Source organism: Nycticebus coucang, chromosome 7 (genome assembly GCF_027406575.1).
Source record: "Nycticebus coucang isolate mNycCou1 chromosome 7, mNycCou1.pri, whole genome shotgun sequence".
Classification (NCBI taxonomy): domain Eukaryota; kingdom Metazoa; phylum Chordata; class Mammalia; order Primates; family Lorisidae; genus Nycticebus; species Nycticebus coucang.
In genome coordinates this window covers 3,732,902-3,753,836 of record NC_069786.1, presented here as the reverse complement: position 1 = coordinate 3,753,836, position 20,935 = coordinate 3,732,902, and the positions used below count along the sequence as shown (strand labels likewise).

General features: G+C 39.7%; 1 protein-coding gene across 2 annotated transcripts in view; it reads right to left on the bottom strand.

Annotated features, from left to right (window-relative positions):
* CSMD1 (CUB and Sushi multiple domains 1) overlaps positions 1-20,935 on the bottom strand; it is a 1,787,407-nt gene that overhangs the window by 319,347 nt on the left and 1,447,125 nt on the right. For both annotated transcript variants that reach the window (XM_053598050.1, XM_053598051.1), the window contains exons 19-21: positions 16,216-16,332; positions 13,814-14,029; positions 7,475-7,663 (exon numbers count right to left, since the gene is read on the bottom strand). In XM_053598050.1, coding sequence (XP_053454025.1) covers positions 7,475-7,663; positions 13,814-14,029; positions 16,216-16,332 — 522 coding nt within the window. The remainder of the gene's footprint in view (positions 1-7,474; positions 7,664-13,813; positions 14,030-16,215; positions 16,333-20,935) is intronic.

Sequence of the window (20,935 nt, the reverse complement as noted above, 5' to 3'; positions counted from 1 at the left end):
TTTCACGGTAGTAAATCCACTACTCTTTTTTTTTCTGATGAAAGAAGACGGTGATTACCTTCTACTTTCACATTTGTATGACACAAAATGCCATCCATTAAGGTAAGAGTGAAATACATGGAACGCGCCACCTCTTGTCAACCCAGAGGCAGTAACTTCACCTTTCAGCACCTGCTTCCCTATGGAAGTGAGCAGTTTAGGGCAACAACTCTTTCAGCTCTAAAATTCCATGAGTCTAAAATGATCAGAAAATAACACAGTTGTGTGCTTTCTCTTTGTGAGTGTGTGTAATACATATTTATGTGTTTGTATGAGGGGAGAGAGACAGAGACTGAAGGACAGAGAGAGAGGAGAGCTCTCTGCATTAACTACGTTAGTAGACATACTATGTGCTAAGCACAACAATTTTAAAACATTTAACAAAATGCATTTTGGTTGAAGAATGATCACCGTAGAAACTTAACATCAATAAATTATTATTTATGTAATGAGAGAGGGAGAGAAGGGATTTGCAATGATTAATTTTGGAGTGGGTTGCTTAAGGTCTGGTATAAGTTTTGCAGATAACTTCACCTGCAAGTGCCCATTGCCATCCCTGAAGGAAATTGCTAGGGAGTCGTGATGAGCTTGTCATGGTTTGTGCACGCTGACACTCCTAACGTCTCCGTGTGGAAGGGTGTGGGCAGAAAATCACGGAGCAGAGCCCCTGGCGACTTGGCTTTGGATGGTGTGGGAGAGGAAGTATTGAGAGAGAAGCAAAGATAATTGGTGACCTCACCAAATGACACTGGATTTTATAAAAGTAATTTAAAAATGAGTAGTATATATAAATAATTATATATTTACGTAATTACAGTAATGCCTACTTTTTTTTTTTTTAGAAAATAAAACATTTTTAAGGATAGAAAGGCAAGTAATATGTTTCTCATGCTCAGTACTTGTGCATTTAACTGTGGGCTGGGGCTCACTGGTGTCTGAACAGCGCTCGGCCTCTCCATGAACACAGTTACACAGTCTAACTTGAAGAAAAATGGCTCATATCTTAACTTCAACAAACAATGTAGATAGGTAATTTCCATGGGTAAACATAATAATTCACAGATTCTGAACATCTTTATTGAATATTCTTTTACATTTTCCCCTTCCTGAAGAAACAGAATGCTTTTAACATAAAAGGCAAATTAAATGAAAATAAAATCAAAACAGCAGAGCAGAATAGGTCCTACTTTGGCTACTCCATAGAAATAATTGTTGATATTTCCATCTATCAAAGGTTCTGAACTTCAAGAGAACAAAATCATTCACTGAATTCCAACAATTAGAAAATAAACCTAGCTGTGGACATGAAGCATTATTTAAAATTGAATTTGACAATAATCAATTAAAGAAGCCATTCTGAATCTAAGTATCTCAATCTATTATTTTTACAAACTAGAAAAAATTCATTCAATTGAAGATATAAAAAAACACTGGTATAATGGTAAGTCAGTCATTTCCAGGCTGAGGAAAACATTCCAAGGAATCCTTTTATTTTTATTTTTGTTTTTTCTTGCAGTTTTTGGCAGGAGCTGGGTTTAAACCCGCCAACTCTGGCATATGGGCCGGCACCCTACTGTTTTGAGCCACAGGCGCTGCCTCCAAGGAATCCTTTTTATGTTACACTAACGGGAGTCATCTGTTTTGGTTCTCCCATCTTTGAAGATACTCAGTTCATTACACGGTGTGTGCAGCCGATGCTGCCTGGACACAGGCCGTCATGGGCCACATGTCCTCATGCCTAGTGTTGGGCAGCCGTGATGGGGATAAAGACAGTGCTGGACTCTAGTCACCACCTGGGCATTGGAAGATGACCCTTGTCTCCTTCCATGGCTGAAGGAGCCCTGAGGATACAAAGAGGCTTAGAGGTGCTCGGCGGTAATTCAGAGAACAGGGTGGTGAGTCCACACATCCGGACTCCAAGTGTGGGATGCTTGAAAGGTAGATTTAACTTCTCCTGATGAGGCCAATGAGACAGTGTAATAACGCTGTCTGATGTCACACACTTTTGTATGTTTTCTACATTCATTAACTTACTAATATTTGCAGTAACCTTATGGGACAGGTCAATAAGCCCCTTTGCAGATGGGGAGACTGGGTACAGTGTACAAGCTGATGGTATTTCCCACAGTCACACACCTGCTAAAGAACCCTCTGTATGTTGTAAGGCAACATTTTATGAATTGTTCTCTGATAAACCATCAGTATTCTTTTCTGAAACATGACTTATGACTTAATTTTGTTTTCAAATTAAATCTACTAGTATACGAAAATGGATAACAACCCAACATTCAAATGAAAAGATTAGAGTATGTCAAAGGACCTGGGAGAGGTTCACCAACCCCTGGAACTATATCCCAGAGGAATTAATTACAGAAAATAAGATATGGACATTACACAGAGAGCAGGTGCTCAGAAAATTACAGATCTTAAGTGACCAAAATGTCAAAATTTCTTTGAACTTGATTTAATGCACCCATTGTAAATCACCATTAGCAGAGGAATTAAAAGTTTCACTTTTAAAGTTCTTTCAATAATCCATTCAATATTAATTTAAGAGGAATGAATATAATTTTTCTTAAATGAATCATTTGGTCTTTTATAAAAAGGCTAGTAAAATTCTAATTAAAATTGGATTGTCATTTAGAGTTTTGCAATGGAACAAAACTAATTAAAATTAAATTAATGTAATGAAAAGGAGCCAATTGACTTTTCGGTTAATTTTTTCTGTACAAAGGTATCTACTGGCCAAGCTAATGGTCTGAGTTTTCTTGTTTGCTAAGACAAAATATGGCAGACTAAGGGCTTAGTCAACAGATATTTATTTCCTGCAGATGGGGAGGCTGGGAAGTCCAATTTCTACATCACTAACTTATGATCTGTATGAATCAGTGAATACTCAGTATCAAGAAAGGTCGGTTTATTTGGTATATGATTAATGTATTACTTGATTATAAAACAGTAGGTGAGAAAATATAACCTCTCAATCTGCCTACTCCACGTACTCAAAATGGATTCAATTCTATTGCTGAAGAAACAGGTCCACCTACATAATATCGAGGCTCTGCAATGCCTCCCATTTCACAGTGGTTTGTTCTTAATAGAATCGCTGGAAGTAAAATTGTATGACTGGGTTTATGGAAATCTTGTGGCAAGTGTTTGGAGTCTTTGAGGTCATTGTGAAATTGGGAAAACCATTAATTTGCATTAATTTACAGATGTATTTGTTTGGAGGCATTATTTGAAAATCAAGGAAATAGAAAACAGCTTGACTCAGAAGTGGAGACAGAAACAGCCACCTTCTTTCTACTTTAATCTTAATGTGGTCTACCAAATAAATTAGAAAATGTTTTCCATAGTAGAAGCCCATATTATTTAAAATGTGAAATCCTGTATTTATTCACAAAGAATATCTAATAATTGCATGGAATGGTGCTATTTCAAACCATTTGCTATACTATGACCCTTTACTTTTTAATTTATTTTAATGGTATTATTGGATTAGTCTTTAAAAATTAACAGATTAAAATTTTAGATTTTAATATTGTTTCAAAGTTTTAAACCAAAATTTAAAGAAATGTATATAAACTATAGCTTGGTGGGCATACTAAAATAATATTTATATCAAATTGGTCGAAAGATTTAAAGCAAAATTTAGTTTAACTAAATTTAAATTAAATCAAAAAATACAGGAAAAAATATTTTGTTTTACTATTCCCCTCTGAAATATTTGTAACCCACTGAAGAATTGAGAAAAATAGTGTTGATTTTTAAAATTTTGCCATTGACTTTGTACTTTGTCTAAAAGAGTTAATGCAGTGTTCAATAAGAGAGTAAAACTCACTTTCATTCATTTTTTGAAAACTTTTCTCATAAGATATTTGTGAATACTTGTTCTAGTGTATCTGCTTTCATTGTGACTTAAGCTAAGCATGAACAACTTTTTCTTTAACTTGCAAATGGAAAAAAAATCTTAAATAATAAATATATAATGAAAATACAGAGGCACCACAAGAGAGGATTTGAGCATTCCTACTGGGATTTCACCTGATGGGTACACATGATATTCTTTCTATTACCACAAATAAATCGGTAGAAAAAGCCCTAAAATGAATACATTCAAACAAAAAGATGATTTTTCTTTTACAAAAGTGAATGGATATAGCAAAAAATAGTTCTGAGCTCAGAAGTTCAGCAGAAATTCTGTTTGAGACTAGACATGTCTGGGGAAAGGTAAGTAGAGGCTTGTGGTCCAGCCAACATGCTCCAGGTGCCACCTGCATCTTTGGTTTGGATGGATTTGCGTTTTTCAGCTGTGGGCAAAATGTTTTTATTCCTATCATTTAAAGGAAAGAAAATAGACTATTGACCAATCAAATTTTTGAGATCAAAAGAGAAGCTTTTGAGGAAAGTAATTTTTATTTATTTAATAAGCAAAACCAGTTGGCTGTCACAGGGGGACCACCCTTCCACTAATGGACAAAGGATAGAGAGAGGTAATGTAGCAGGAGAGATCAAGAAATAAAAATAGTCACCCCAGGAAGAAAGAGGGTACTAAAGGGGGAGCAGCCTGTGAGTGCACCCCAGGTGGAATAAACAGCCCTGGTGTTGTGGGCCCAGAAGACTCATCTGCGGGAGCAGTGGTCTATGGAGGGAGAGTCGTGGAAACACTCCAATGGGCCGGCCAGGACCACTGAGTCAGGGCTTAATGTGACTTTTATGTTAAAAACACTGTGTTTCTTCAAGAAGAAAAAAGTAAAAGAATACTCAACAAAGATTTTAAGTATTCATGAACTGTCCCCTTGACCCATGGAAATCACCTATCTAAACTGTGTGTTGAATTGAAGGTACGAGACGTTCTTCTTCTAGTTGTCAGCCTGGTAGGGGCCATGTTGCGAACGTAAGCGCACAGTGGTGAGTTTGTGAACTTAATTGTCAGACCTTGGATGACACATCTAGTTGTCAGCCTGATAGGGACCGTGCTGCGAACGTAAGCGCACAGTGGTGAGTTCGTGAACTTAATTGTCAGACCTTGGTTGACACCAGGTTTGCGTGAATGGTATGGAGAGCTGCTGACAGGTTAAAGCCCCACAAACGGATGAGTTTTGGGGTTGCATGGAGCTTTCTGGCTGCAGTGGCCCCTGGCCTCTGCCCCTGGCTGGGGGGACCCTCAGGATGTGTTGAGAGGCCGCTGGTGTCTGGGCAGGAGGAAGGTGACTGGAGAGCCCCAGCCTGCAGGATCCTTTAGAAGGAGGAACTGACAAGAATTGGGGGTGAGAGAAAGATAGCATCCAGATGGGTTCCTGGATTTTGGCATAATTGTTTACAGGTATTTTGCAATCTGATGGACTTAAGGAAAGTCAGGGAAACTGCAGGTGACATACAAAACCTGGGGAGAAAAGAGCCAATCCACGGCCTCCAGGGGCTGCTCCCAGATTTGTGGTTTGGGGCTGAGCTGCAGGCCGGCTGGCCGTGCTCACTGGCTCTGTTTCCTGGCAGAGTCCTCAGGTTCTTGGTGTTAATATTTCCATCTGCAGAATGGAGCTGACCATGGAAATGCTTTCTTCACACCGATGTCAGGACATTCGATGCATTAATGTATGTGAGGAGCCCAGAGCCTGGTCTATAGTTACAATGAATATTAACTGGTACTTCAATTCTAGATGCCTATTATTTCCTATTTTAGACAAAAGAGTGAAAATCTGAGTGACAAAACCTGAGAAGACCATGACGATAGATAAAACAGAATGACATGTAATGGAACACTACAACCCACAGACCACTTAGTGCCATGCGTCAAGAGTGATGCTGATTTCATTGACTTGGGAGCTTTTCTCCAGATCTCACACTATCTTAGTCAGGAGCCTCCACCCCAGGGAAGAGATTCCAGGCAATTCAGAAACTCTTTTTTTTTTTTTTTTTTTTTTTTTTTGTAGAGACAGAGTCTCACTGTACCGCCCTCGGGTAGAGTGCCGTGGCGTCACACAGCTCACAGCAACCTCTAACTCTTGGGCTTACGCGATTCTCTTGCCTCAGCCTCCCGAGCAGCTGGGACTACAGGCGCCCGCCACAACGCCCGGCTATTCAGTGGCACAATTGGTTAGCGCCCGTGGTACAAACACAATTCAGAAACTCTTAACATCAGCTATCAAAGAGTGTATCTTTTCGTTTTCCTTGAGATGGTATGCCAAATTTTCAACCAATCCTCAGAAATGGGAACCACTATTTCAAGAGCAAATAAAATTGCAGAAATATATAGACATGTGCTTTGGAAAGAGATAAAGATGATTTGATTCATATTTACTTGTTTAATTTTTTGATATGAAAGTTTTATTTGACTATCTCTGGCTTATCAAAATCCCAAAGGACAGTATTGTCTGGAATCACGTACTGTTCCTAAGTAATGCCAGTAATTGAAAGATTCTGTGGTAGGGGAAAAAATCCAGGCACAGTGCGCGTGTTGGGCTGTCTATGGTCCAGATGTCTGTCCTCAGACCCGTCCACCTGCCTCCGGCTTGTCCACTGGTACAGTGAGTGCAGATGGCTTTATGGACTCCCCACGGATTCACAGTGCTCAACATTGAGGGCACCATGGTGAGCCTTTGAGCTCCCTTTTTCCTCTACAATGACATTAGGCAGTTTCTGTGACTTTAAAGAGCAGTTTGTAGCCACTGTACGTGTTGAGCAGCGTGGCTGAGTGGCAGGATGGAGGCCACTTCCCTGGGGCTGATGACCAGAAGTTTATGCTGAAAGGCTGCAGAGTGGCAGTGTTACACCCCACTCCCCCCACGGAGCCAGCATGCTCGCCAGGACCTCATCTCAAAATGAAATTTCCTGTTACTCGTTAGAATCACCTCTTGAATTCCTCAAGAACACACTGCAAAAAGCTAATTTAGCATTGAAATGCCGATCATCCCACTTTTCAAGAGTATGAAATAACCAACCCATCAAGAGTTCTACTGACAAGAAAAACAAAGGCACTTTTTCAAATTGTCACCACGTTTCCACCAGGGAGACACACGGCTTTTCATCATTGTGACTGCCAGAGGTGGTATCATTGCCTCTTGGATTCAGCTTTTATTTGTCTTTTTGTTTCCTTATATGAATATTTTTATAGACCTACGTATATTTTGGCTTCTAGCTTTTGTCTTTTTGTTTTAATATATGTATAGTGACACACACACACACACTTAAAAATGTATATTCCCTTTTCATAAATATGCTTGACACATGCTTTAGCTTTAGTCTTCTTCAACCATGCAATTTCAGAGCTGAAAGGTCTTACAGACATCTCCACTCTCCATGGTCCTGCTGGCTGGGTGGCGTGTCCACTCCCCTGACCCTCACCCTTCCTTCCTTGTCAAACCCTCAGCCTGTCTCCGTCCTGGGCCCTGCCCTGTCCCACGGATGAATGAAATGAAAGCGTGTGACCACCTACCCACACACCTTGGCAGAGGTGCGCTCCACACACGACGGCCTCCGCCCAGGCACGTGAGCTTGGTGGCTCCTTCTAGGCGATACCCTGGGAAGCAGGAAAAGGTCAGAGCATCTCCCACGCCAAAGTAGAAGCCGATTCTCCGGCTGAAGGCAGGGACTCCAGGATCATCACATGGCTCCAGGTCATATTCTAAGACGAGAAAGACAGGAAATGTGTAGGCATTTTGTAAAATATGTTATAAAAATTACACCTGTATATGTATGTGTATATATATATATATATATACACACACACATGGTGCCAGAAAATGTATGTACATTTTTTAAAAAGGAAAGACCCTATTAAAATTATAATTCTTAACATATGCCTGTAGCAAAAGATAAATACAAGTTACATTTGACTTCTGCAATTACAAGAGGTGCTCAGAGTGGCTGCCCTCGGGATTCAGATGCTCTGATCACGGCAGACCATTGCTTGAGTGACAATGACCGAGTGCCCACCTGCGTCCCTGCACGTGTGTCTCAGTCTCCTCCCAAGGTGCCCCCAGCGCAGCCGGCCATCCACAGTGCCCGGCGCCCTCTAAGGTCTCCCATAGCAGAAGTCAGGGGGCGCTAAGTCAGGAGGACATGGGGAAACCCAACTGCACCTCTGCACCATACGTTCTCCCACCGACTCTCCCTGATGGATGCTCTACCACCCTTTTCTTTGACACTAGTATTTGTTTGATTAACGCCATCTTTTGAGTGAACATTATATTACCTACTCGGTGCTAGGGCAGTTCAATACAACTTCAAGCAGTAATACACAGACGCTATCCCCTAAAAGGTGTAGACCTTTACTTTGGCACCCCTGGAATATGCACGTTCACATAAAAGTCTATATTTCTATTTCTCTCCCTGGATGCAGGCCTACTGTTGTGTGGACTGTTTTCCTTTGTACTATTTGCTTTCTTATGACACAGGACAAGGGTTTGGGTGTTTTTTAAAAATAGGCACGTAAGCATTATAGTTCCTGAGGGCTGAGAACAGTGTGTGTGGGTGATGAAGAGAGGTTGGTTAATGGGTACAAATGCGTAGTTAGATGGAAGGAATAAGTCTCACTGTGCACAGCAGAGGGAGATGAGCACAGTTAGCAACATGTATTGTGTTTCCAAAAAGGGGAAGAGATTGCAAATGCTCCCCACTGAAAGAAATGATACGTGTTTGAGCTGCTAAATATCCCAAATGCCCTGAATGAATAACAACGCATTGCATGCATGTATAAAAAGGTCTCATGCATCCTATTAATATGTAAAAAATAATAGGTACCAGAAAAAAAAACAGACATGTAACATATTAAAATGGACCCATTTCAAAACTCAGTTTAATAATACAGAAATATTTCACGGATACTTCTGATTTCTATAACCAGTTACAATCCCTTCAAATGTGCCTTCTGATACCTCAAGCACAGACAGGAGATAAGAGCAACGTCCAAAGGTCGTGCTGGTGGGAAGTGTACCCTAGCTGACCTCGGTGGAAAATGGAATTTTACTCTGCCAATTTGTAATCTATACATCATACTTTATTGAAATTTGGTAGAAAATATTCTGTAATATACTAGAAATTTCTATTAACTAGTCAAGAAGAAGGTGCTAACTACAGATAAAAAAAAAAAAGTAAAGAAAGGAAAAGGACTAATGGTCGATATATTGCTACATGGTTACTAAGTCCATGTTTTGTCAGTGGGACCCAAGAGAGTGTGGGCGACTGCCTATGAGTTTAGCTTCCTCCTTCTTACTGTAGCCCCCGTCTGCAGTGTCAGCATTTAGTCAAATATTGTTGAGTGGTAGGCTGTGTGGACAGGAAAATATTACCAGGGATTGGAGTGGTGGGAAGTGTCAGGGCCCAGGACTGGCCAGGTCTCGGGCCCAGCTTAACTAGGTTCCCGTAGACCACTAAGCTACCTTGCTCAGGAACAATTTTTCTTAGGTGCCTGAGGGCTATGTATTTTAGCAGGAGAGAGAGAGAGAGAGACAGTCTTTGAGAGAGTAAAGCAGTCTTAGAATAGAGAGATCTGAGTCTTTAGCAGAGCTTAGCGATCTTCAGCTGAAAGATGCTGTGCTGGCGTTCTGCAGGCAGGAGAGAAGACAGAGTCAGAGTAAGTGGGTCTGTGATAAAATGCACATGCTCCCAACTGCCTTCTCCTCCAGCCTAACATAAGGCTGATCTCGTGCCTCTCAACACCACAGGTGTAGAGACTGCCAATTCACCACTGCTCTCATCTCGGGAGCTCTCATGCTTGTTAGGAGCTAAAACCCTCTCCATGTCCTTTCCACCAAGGTGTTCCATTATTGAGCTATGCAGGTATTTCTTATAACTCTCACTCCTCCTAGCCATAGGCTACATGGGCTGCTGGTGGGAAGCTTTTAGAGGGGATAGTGAAAGATCAGTCACGATGAGCACTGTTGCAAAGAGTTGACTTGTTCTGCACGTTGGTGCTGCTGGGGGCTTCGTTTGTTTCCCTCTGTGTGGATTTTATGTTTCTGGATTTTTGTGCATCTCAAAACATTCATTCACTTCCACTTCAATTTCAGGGCTGTGGCCACAGTGATCACCTTGTGTACCCCAAACTTTTGCTGCCCCTCCTTCTGCTGAGAGCTCACCCCTACTGGTCTGTGTTTGCAACCACGTCTGGGCATGGCAGGTGCCTGCCCGGCAACTCCATGTTTATCCGCATCTTTCCCCTTGACTTGTTCCATTTTCCTCGTACCTTCCCCTCCATGATCATCCCGCTGGAATACAGGTTCCTTGGGGGCCGATGTTTTATCTGTTTGCTGCTATGTCAGTCAATATTTTCTGGGTCAATAAAGATGAGAATGCTTTCTTCAAGCCAAGGGACTGATGCTTCCACAGTGGAGGAAGGCACAGCGCTCCCATTTGAAAATTCATGGCATCATGTAAGGGATAAATACCAAAAAATAACCTTGGAAAAATTACATAATGTTGGTATAATTTTTTTCATTTTTTAGACAGAATCTCATTTTGCCACCCTCACTAGAGTGCTGTGGCATCTTAGCCCACTGCAACCTCCAACTCTTGGATTCAAGAGATCCTCTTGCCTCAGCCTCCCGAGTAGCTGAGACTACAGGCGCCCGCCACAATGCCCTGCTAGTTTTTAAAGACAGGATCTTTCTCTGGCTCAGGCTAGTCTCGAACCTTAGACTTCAGGCAATCCACCTGCCTCGGCCCCCCAAAGTGCTGGGATTATGGGTGTGAGACCATGTGCCTAGCCATATAAAAATATTGTTATAGAAACATATAGATAAAAAAACAATCTGCTTAGGGGAGAGGGGGAAGGGTGCATGTGAGAGGCTGTATCTGACCTTCATGAGAGGAGATTTGCCTGGTGAAGAGGGAAGAGAGGGCCTTTGAATGGAGAGGAAACCATGTGTGCAAGGCGTGGAGTGGTGAAAGTTCTCATCTTTTGATGGAAATGACTAGGGAAGTATACACATTCATTGAAAGTTAGAATTCCAGAAGGAGACACACAGCAGGAGTGAAGAGGAAACTCGGAGTATCCACTGTGCTCAGTGGTCAGTAACACACCCCCATGCAGAGCCGGCTGCGCAGCTTTATGTGAACATACTGGAATATGGGGCTGTTTTTCTACAATATTAATATTAACTAGCAAACGCAATCAGGAAATACTGCTATAACAAACTCTACTAAGAAATATAGAAATATACTGATTTAACAGGAAAAAACACAGACAGAGAAGCATAGGAGTGCCATTGTGAATAAGGGACGGAAAAGGCCCCACATGGGTAGATGCTTCATTTGTATAATAAGGTTGTCACCTGTTTGTATACTTAAAAAATTAACTTGTTTCTATCGGTGTTACTGGCAGCTGTTTGCAGCCCACTTTCAAGGCAAAACTCCTTCCAAATAAGATTGTTCATATAGCACATCCAATGAAACGTCTGCTTTAAAGTGGAGTTTGCAATTAAAGGTGTGTTCTTTTGCTTTTAAAAAGACTGTGTGGGCGGTGCCTGTGGCTCAAAAGAGTAGGGCGCCGGCCCCATATGCCAGAGGTGGCAGGTTCAAACTCAGCCCTGGCCAAAATCTGCAAAAAAAAAAAGAAAAGAAAAAGAAAGAAAGAAAAACACAGTCTGTGCTTATGTGAAACCAAGATGAAACTGACATTTTTCTGCAAGCTTTTGTAGTATTTTTCTATTGGTTATGAGTAAGTGAACCATTCTAAATATTCACAAACTGTTACCACTTTACATTGGACTCCCACAAGTATTTGAAAACTCTCCTAAAGAGCTTGGAAAACCCCAATAAAGAGTGTTTGTTGTAGTCACAGTTGGGGCTTCCTTGTCAGCTGTGTGTGAAAGAGGAAAGCAGCTCCAGAGTTTCCCCCGAAACTTCTGATGATTTCTAAGGTGGGAAAGTGTCATGTGCTGGAAACGTGATCCCCACTGCAGGGGGAGTGAGGAGAGGCCTTCTGGGGAGTGTTTAGGCCGGGAGGGCTCCACACTCGTGAGGGCATTACTGATATTCTAAAAGGGCTTCTCCTCTCCTGCCAGGTGAAGCCACGGCAAGAAGGCTCTCCATAGGAGCCAGCACACTGATCCTGGACTGCCCAGCCTCCAGAGCTGTAATAAATAACAGTCTGTGCTTTATAAATTATCCAGTCTCAGGTATTTTGTTTTAGCAGCGCAAACAAAGGCAGAAGTAATCGAAAGATCACTAGCATAAGAAACAGATGGGATGAAAGGAATGGGGTTTACCCAGACGCAGGGGGAACACCGCAGAGGAGAGCCACAGACTCGTTTCCCAGACGTTTTCACTCTTTGGAGTATTCTATTTAAATTTATTTTGGATCATGATGAAAGTAAAAACAGAGGAGTATTACTAGTCTCATAGTGATACTAATTGACATACAGCAGGGGAGAATGCAAACAGAGAGGGATTTAGGTATTAGTGTTAGGAAGATTTAAGTCTCTGATATATAAAGTGGCCAGTTTCATGATTACCACTGGAGGTAGCAAGTTTCCAAGAAATCAAGTAGTCTGAGCCAGTCTTGAAAACTCCAACGTAATGCAGTGAAATACCAAGAAAAACCAACAAAGTCAGGCTGAAATAAATGGCAACTGGGCAGAATTAAAGGGAATATATAATAGATCAGAACATCTTAAAATCACCAAGAAATATTTTTCTTTAAGAAAATGTTTCACTTTATATAATGTTAATGATCATGCAGCAGTTAGTGAGCAATTATAAAGTTCCAGTTAGAGTTAACTATGGAGCAGCTTGGGTTCTTGGGTTTGACTGCTCCAGTCCACCTATAAGCAGATTTACCTTCAACAAATATACTAGAAATGTTTTTTGAGATTTGCAACCATTTGAAAAAGCACAGAGTCTGTAAGTCTTGAAAAAATTGAAAAGCTAGGTGTGTCTTGATAGCACAAAGTATATTTATATACTAGTCTAGGCTATTAGCAGTTCAATTTTTGAGGAGTCAAAATTTAAACTCAGATTTTTTCTACTGCACAAAGGTCGCTGCCAACAGCCCTACATTGTCCAACGGACTATGGTATGTGTAAGATATTGGAATAGAGCTAATATATAAAGGCAGAACAAACGGAAACCCTTCTATCACAATTCTTTACTTTTAGTACAGGAGTGATAAATATTCAAATACTGCAACAAATAATCCCATAAGTGACATCAAAAGTTATTAAGGAATTTATGGGATCTTAAAAGTGGAAGAAATCACATGTGATTCTAGTATTCAAGTGACCATTTTACGGAAATTATGTTAGATTTGGGAGTGCAGAAACACTTTTTTCCAACCGTCATATGTACACATGCATATTACTATAATTATTCACACCCATTACTAATTTACACTAGTTGGTCCCTTTGTGCTGCTGGGGGGAGAAGAGAATGTTGATACTGAAGGAACTGCAGAGTCTTAACCAGTATATATTCATTGAAAACTGTTTGTTTATGTGACCAAATTTATCCTGCACAGGCTTGACCAGTTTTTTATGTGTGTGTAACTTGTATCTCATCTGTAAAAAACAAAAAAAATTAGTACCTATGTCATACAGCCATATAAATAAAAAAAATTAACCAGTACGAATGTCTGATGCAACATAAATCCTGTGCAAATGTACAATTTGTACAATTAAAGGTAAGAAGCTAATAACTTGGAGAACAATCTTGTCACTGTGCATGGGTAAATAAACTAAAAGCTCATCCCCCATCGTATGTGTCACACACGTTCAGTCACTCAGGGAAAGGGCACTGTTATTGCCAGAGGAGGGAAACATCTAAAAGACCGACATACCTGAAAATGTGATATTGAAGCCCTCGTAGGAAATAGAAAAGTCTGATATAAATCGGAGCTGGGCAGTGAAGTTTCCAAACAAACCTGCCTTAATAGTATGAGGCAGGACTGACCCCGTGAGCCTGGCAACGGGCTCGGAGAAACTTCCATCCTCTGTGATCAGCAAATAGTCATGGGAGCTCTCCAGGTGAAAGGTGTGAAAAATCATCTGAACCCCTGAGAAATTGGGGGTGGGGGGAGAGAGACAGGGAGAAACAGAGAGAGAGAGAGAAGGAGAGAGACAGAGAGAGAGAGAAGGAGAGAGAAACAGAGAGAGAGAGAGAAGGAGAGAGACAGAGAGAGAGAGAAGGAGAGAGAGACAGAGAGAAACAGAGAGAGAGAAAGAAGGAGAGAGACAGAGAGAAACAGAGAGAGAGAAGGAGAGAGAGACAGAGGGAAACAGAGAGAGAGAAAGAAGGAGAGAGACAGAGAGAGAGAGAGAAGGAGAGAGACAGAGAGAGAGACAGACAGAGAGAGAGAGGGGAAAGAGACAGAGAGAGGGAACCAAGAGTGGAGAGAGAGCGAGAGATGAGACAGAGGAGATGAGAGAGAGAGAGAGGGGCAGAGACAGAGATGTCAGTAGAGTTAATAGCTGCTGAAATATAATTTCCTCTGGGCCTAGAGACATCAAAGTCTTGAATCAAAATATTAAATTGTTATCTCACTATTTAAATCCAACTTTTAAGTTTAAGAGAGTGGCTTTAGAAATGAAGAAGAGGATAAACAACAAAAAGATAAATGCTTACATATACATAAGCACTGATATGGAGGTAGGTGCAGATGCAGGTGCAGGTGTGAGTTCAAGTGTAGGTGCAGATGTGGGTGCAGGTGTGGATGCAGAAGTGGATACAGGTGCAGGTGTAGATACAGATGTGGATGCAGACGCAGGTGTAGATACATGTGCAGGTGTAGATACAGGTGCAGGTGTAGATACAGATGTGGATGCAGACGCAGGTGTGGATACAGGTGCAGGTGTGGATACAGGTGCAGGTGTAGATACAGATGTGGATGCAGGTGCAGGTGTAGATACAGGTGCAGGTGTGGATACAGGTGCAGGCGTAGATACAGATGTGGATGCAGATGCAGGTGTAGATACAGGTGCAGGTGTAGATACAGATGTGGATGCAGACGCAGGTGTAGATGCAGGTGCAGGTGTGGATGCAGGTGCAGGTGTGGATGCAGGTGCAGGATTGATACGGGTGCAGGTGTGGATGTGGGTGCAGGTGTATGCGGGTATATGGGCAGATAAGACAAGGAATTACATTCACATTGGTCACTAAGCTCTTGGGGAGAGCATCTGTTCCAAAGGGACAAAGGACCAATAACTCTTCATTGTACACTACACAGCTGCCCTTCAGATAATCTCAATTGGAGGTCTCAGCAACTGAGGGAAAAATTCTTTGAGATTGTAGTTCATTTGCTCCTAGAGCCCATGTACGCATAGGCACATGGTCATAATGCGTTCTTTCTGAATTTGCTTAAACTGGTCTCGAACTCCTGAACTCAAGCAAGACTAACTCATGGTTAGTCTTTTACCATGAATGAAATTACCTGTGAATATGAACATGTCATTTTAATACGAATGCATATTTTTATGATGGCAAAGCCTTGGTCATTCAGAATACGTCTCTTCCTCTTAATTTTCATTAGGGCAAAGTTCTTCTTTAAAGTGCACTCATGGTTGCACAGTGTAACACAGTAGATATAATAAAATATGAAAAGTCTTCGTAACACTTATGTCATCAAAATTCTAAGTAGATTCTTAATATGACTACTTCATTCACATAAAAAGATTCAGGGTACAGCCCTAAAACCACTGTTTATAATCTACATTTCCTGCATGAAATGCAAATTTTCCTGGTTTTCACTATACTTGTCTTTAAAATGAAGAATACAATTTCTATTCTATAAGGCATCCTTAGACTATATGAAGATAAGTGGTTTATTTTGTGTGATAATACTGGGTAAACTTAAAATACAAGGTAAAGGCAAAAATTATTCTAGATTTATCATGTAAATTAGACATCTAGATAATTGCTTTTTATGGTTTAATTTAATCAACATTCAAATTTTCTTTAACTGATGCCTTTAATTCTTACCATTATAGTTAATTTTCAAGCTTATCTTAACATTCATATATCCACATGATCTGATAAAGAGCAAAACAAGAAATATACATTGGTTTATAAGTCCCAAAAATAAAAAAAAATTCTTCCAAAATCTTTTTAAAAATAAAAATCAATAATCTGAAATATATACAAGAAAATTAGTTATCTTAATTGTTCTCACAGTAATATATTTTCCTTTCTTCCCATGTGTTAGCCTCCTTTCCTACTCTGTGTGTTTGAGATCTATGTTCTTACCTTTTCCATGAGACACTTCGATGGTCCAGGTACAGTTTAGAGAATTTGGATAAAAATCTGGAAACCCAGGAGAAAGGACTGTTCCACTTTTCCCATGAATGTAGCCTCCACATAGGGCTTAAAATAATAAAGAGAGATTCATCATTATTTATGAGCTTCCTAATGACTTCGAGGTCACAATGATTGCTAGAACAAAATGCTTCTAAAATGACAAGATCAAATGTCATATCCATGAAAAATCAAGAAAACCTTCACTTGAAATTGTAACATGCCGGCTCCTGTTCAGGTATCATAACCAGTGCAGGACCCTGAACGCCTAAGAGGAGAAGGCTCAGCCAGTGACTCAGGAGGCAGCCGGCCGAGTGCCCAGACAGAGCAGGCTGGCCCTCCTGCGAGCTGCACCTCAGTGAGTTTAGATCCCCTACAACAAAGCATACCATGTTCAAAACTAACACACAGACTCATTTTTAAAGGCAGGAAAATAAATTATATATAATCATTAGAATGTCAGCATAATACTGGAGTGGAAATCTGCAGACTCAAGACATGAGTTCAAACTGCAGTCCTCCTGTTTGCTGGCTCTGAGATCTTTGGTAAGTCATTTGCCTTCTATCCAGGACATCTGTAAAATTGAAATAGCGAGAATGCCCATCTCGTGGGCAGGCGTGTGCATTGATTGCCATTGTAGAACACAAGTTACAGTGTCTCATCAATGGTAAGCCCACAAAATATTAGCTACTGACAGGTGTTCACAGGAATTTGATCTCAGCAGAGGCAGAGTCCTGAACATATAATATTGATCAAAGCCACGTACTGAAAAGTGTTCATTTGTTTACTATTGAATTACTGTAAATTAGCGCATTTACTTATCAAATTTTGTGAAAAGTTTAAAATATTTATGAAATTAAACCATTTTATGCAAAATTGAGTTATCACACGTCTAAAGTCAGGAGTTTTGACTCCAAATTGTACATATTTCATGTACGCTGATAAAAGTCGATTTGTGTCCAGCTACATTTAAAAACGATCAATTTTTTTTTCATCCTCTGTCCTAATGCCATGAAGAAAAAATTATTGCATCCCACATTGGGGGGGTCCTGGCCGGGGGTGTTCTGCCCACGCCTCGGCCCCCAGAAATCACCAACCCAGCCCTGCCACACTGCCCTTCAGGAGCCAAGTCACAAACACAGTTACTGACCAAGCAGTTCTGATGCTTATTTCATGTGACTGCAAACACAACACAGTCTAATTCATACACTACGAAGATTTTGTATAAAAATAACTTCATAAATCCTATGTTTTTTTCAGGAAAAGGAAATGTGATATGCAGAAAACTGAATTTTTAGTCTCATCTAAAATTGGAGAGAGGAGGGAATGAAATAAAACGCCTGGCTTACGTTTCAGTGCTCGCCCAAGTCTGTAACTGTATCCATATATAGACAGGCCTCTATTCCCAAGCAGAGCTACAAATACAGCTGCATATAATTTGAATTACATTAATCTATTTCTTTATGCACGGTAGAGTATTTCCTGGGTAGTTGTAAAAGATACAGTAAAATTTTACCTTTGCTATCCTTAATGGGATAATTTCTTGAGTTTTACTTTGTATTTATATAACCTACCCAACATCAAAGACGCTGATAAAGTATATTGGAATTCTGTAGGATGAACGACTAAGATGCCCGGAAAACAGAAAAGACTCAGACAAAGGAGGCCCAAGAACTGGTATTCAAGGTATGAGAACTGCCCTGTTCCTCATTTAGCCTCAGCAAATCGATTTACAACACCTGAAGGTCTTACTTCATTGTATGATTTAAAAATGTCTTTCCTATGCTGATATCTTGCAAACTTTTTAACAGTGTTGCTACAAATACGGCCTTTTTCCAATCAATGCTTCAGGAGCATAAGGAGTTCGCAAAAATATTTATTTAATAAAAAAAGTATTTCAAAGTTTTCCTGCCTTTGTCTTTCACCAAATTAAAGGAAAATGATTTATCCCAATGTTTACCATATTTCTGCAAAATCAGAGCATGCTAAAGGTTAACATTAAAAACAAACTGAACCAGTGTCATGGAAATGGGGGAGATACTGGTAGAGTTTGTCATTCCCATAGTGATAAAAACCATTCTAATTAATCCTCATTCCCTGTTCCTTTACTGAGAACTATGCATTTTTAAGGGTTTAAATATCCTATTTGTATATCCTTTGTTACAGTAAAAACTTGAGGTTTAAGAGATTGTTTGCCTAAGTTGAAAGGGCAGTGAGAACCATGATTACAGTTATGCGTGAGAGCCGTCAACCTCATAGACTAAGACCCACAAATCAAACACTAAACGCTCCCAGTTCGCAGATTTCTTTTGCCATAAATTCATTATTCTCTGAAATGTATTTCAGTGTGGCAAAACAAATCTTCATGCTACCAATACCCTCAAAAGGTTTAAATTTCAAATTCACATAAATTTAAATTGGCAGACAATAGGAAAACAAAATGCACATTTTATGTACGTGGATTTTTTAGGGAAAACACCGAACATAAACCTTACATCTGGAAAGCATCTCAGTTCCCTGCAAGGTGTTCAGGCCCTTTGCGTCTATGCCTACCCCGTTCCTCTGGAATCATTCCATTTTGGTTTTTGTACTTCAGTGAACCTCGACAACTTTGCAGAATATACCACGTTGATCAACTCCTGGTTATTTTACTGATTTCCTCTACCTAAAAAGCTTCTTCACATGTTCACCACTTTGGAAAAATGCCTCTCCTCATTGGAACCCCAGGTCAAATGTTGTATTCGTGATAAATTCCTGGTCAGTTCCTACTCCCCAGGAGTTTGAACTCACACAAAGGGGACTATATCAGGTGTGTACAATATACCTATTAAATCCAATACATGTTAGTGATAAATTTTATTTTATTTTTTTCTTACAAAAATCAAACACTTTTTTTTTTTTTTGAGAAGAACCATAACAAAAGGGACTTTGAAATCAGGCAGGTATTAGATATAATTTTTAGTAGGTCCAGAATTGAACACATCATTTAATCACCAGCAAAAGGTGGAAAATTATACATTATAGCAAAGTTGTAATGATTAAATTAGACAAATGTAGATGTATTGAGAAACTCTAGGACCTTCTAGCTAATTATTTAGCTGAAATATTGTAGACACCTAAAATCAATGTGAAGAGTTGTATTATTCAATAAACTATTCTGGACCAATATCCCAATCAATTAGAGATTTTTTTTTTTAAATGCTGTACCAAAAATTTCCAGATGGGTTAAAAATTTCAATATAGTTTTTAAAGTAGTACAGGAAATATATGTCAAGATCAAAATCTTAGAAAAGAAGAATCCACCCATTTACCTATATACAAACATAAAATGTTTGTTTATCCAAAGAAAAAAGTGTAAAGGTCACCTATGAAAGGGAAAGTTATTCACAACACATATAGTGGATTTAATTTGTAAAGAGTCTTTCAACTTTAGAAGGAAAAGGCCAGTTCCCAGTTTGAAAATGGAAAGTGTTCATGGATAATTGAATAAATTTAAAATATATATTGTATGTCATCATACACCACACACCCCCTCAAGATTATACATTTAAAGTTAAACTCTATCAAACTAAATATTAGGAGAAATGAAACCAGAGAAGTCAGTGACGGTGGTGTCCTGCGGCAATTCCGGAAGACTCCTGGTCAGGTGGATGCAGCCTGGCCGGGGGTGATGTCTAAGGTCATGTCACAAGCAGAAACACAGAAGGGGAATGGTTATGTGTTCAGTTGGGGGGAGGAAGAGAGCGAGACAGGGAGGAGAGACGTCCTGTTTGTTAAGTTGATTGCTGGATAGCGTGGATCATAGTCCCAGTTAGATACTGAAGTAGTTTTGGTTATAAAGTAAGTTACCAAGGCTCAATTATGAATTGATGGGTAGTATTTTAGTGCAGTGGAAGAGGAGTACGTTCTTTTCTTCTGGGAAAAAAATCTGTCTCAAAATCAAAATGACAGCTCATAAATGAGGCAACGAAAGTCTCTCACCTGAACACGTCAGTTTTCATTACCAAATCAAAAGCCTGGATAATTTGATGACTCCTACGATGAACAAGGTGGTTTCATTCATCAATGATCAGGGGAGTTTAACGTTTTAATCTTTCCAGCTATGACTGAACACGGTGCCAATAAAACAACTTGAGAAGCTGTGTGTGTTCATGCTTGGAAAAGGGACCTAACTCAGACGAAAATTAATAAGAGGGCAGTGTATTTGTGTTTCATTTCTAAATTCCATTGTTATCTATAGTCCAGGATGAAAAAAAATGTGCAACATCCAAAAAGTCATGCTTGCCTGCATGTTACATAAATAGTCATAGAATATGTCTATTCTATAATAGACACACTCTTATTTGCAATGTGGACGTTACTTTCTTTGCATTATTATTGTTATTATTGCTTAATATTTCGATGCAGCAATCGTCTGATTTCTTTTCTGAATGTATTTATCTTCATTTGTTCTTTACAAGGTTTTAGTTTCTAGTCCGTATCTTAGACATTGTTATTGTTATTAAATTTTAAGCCTTTTAATTTTGTGAAGGCAAAAAGTGGAAACCCAATAAACACACGTAGAGGTAAAAAAATAAAAAAATAAAAATAAATATTCAAACAAAATTATTCGTATCATGAAATGATTTTACCACAAATTTAAAATGAGTCATTTAATAAAATATCAAATTGA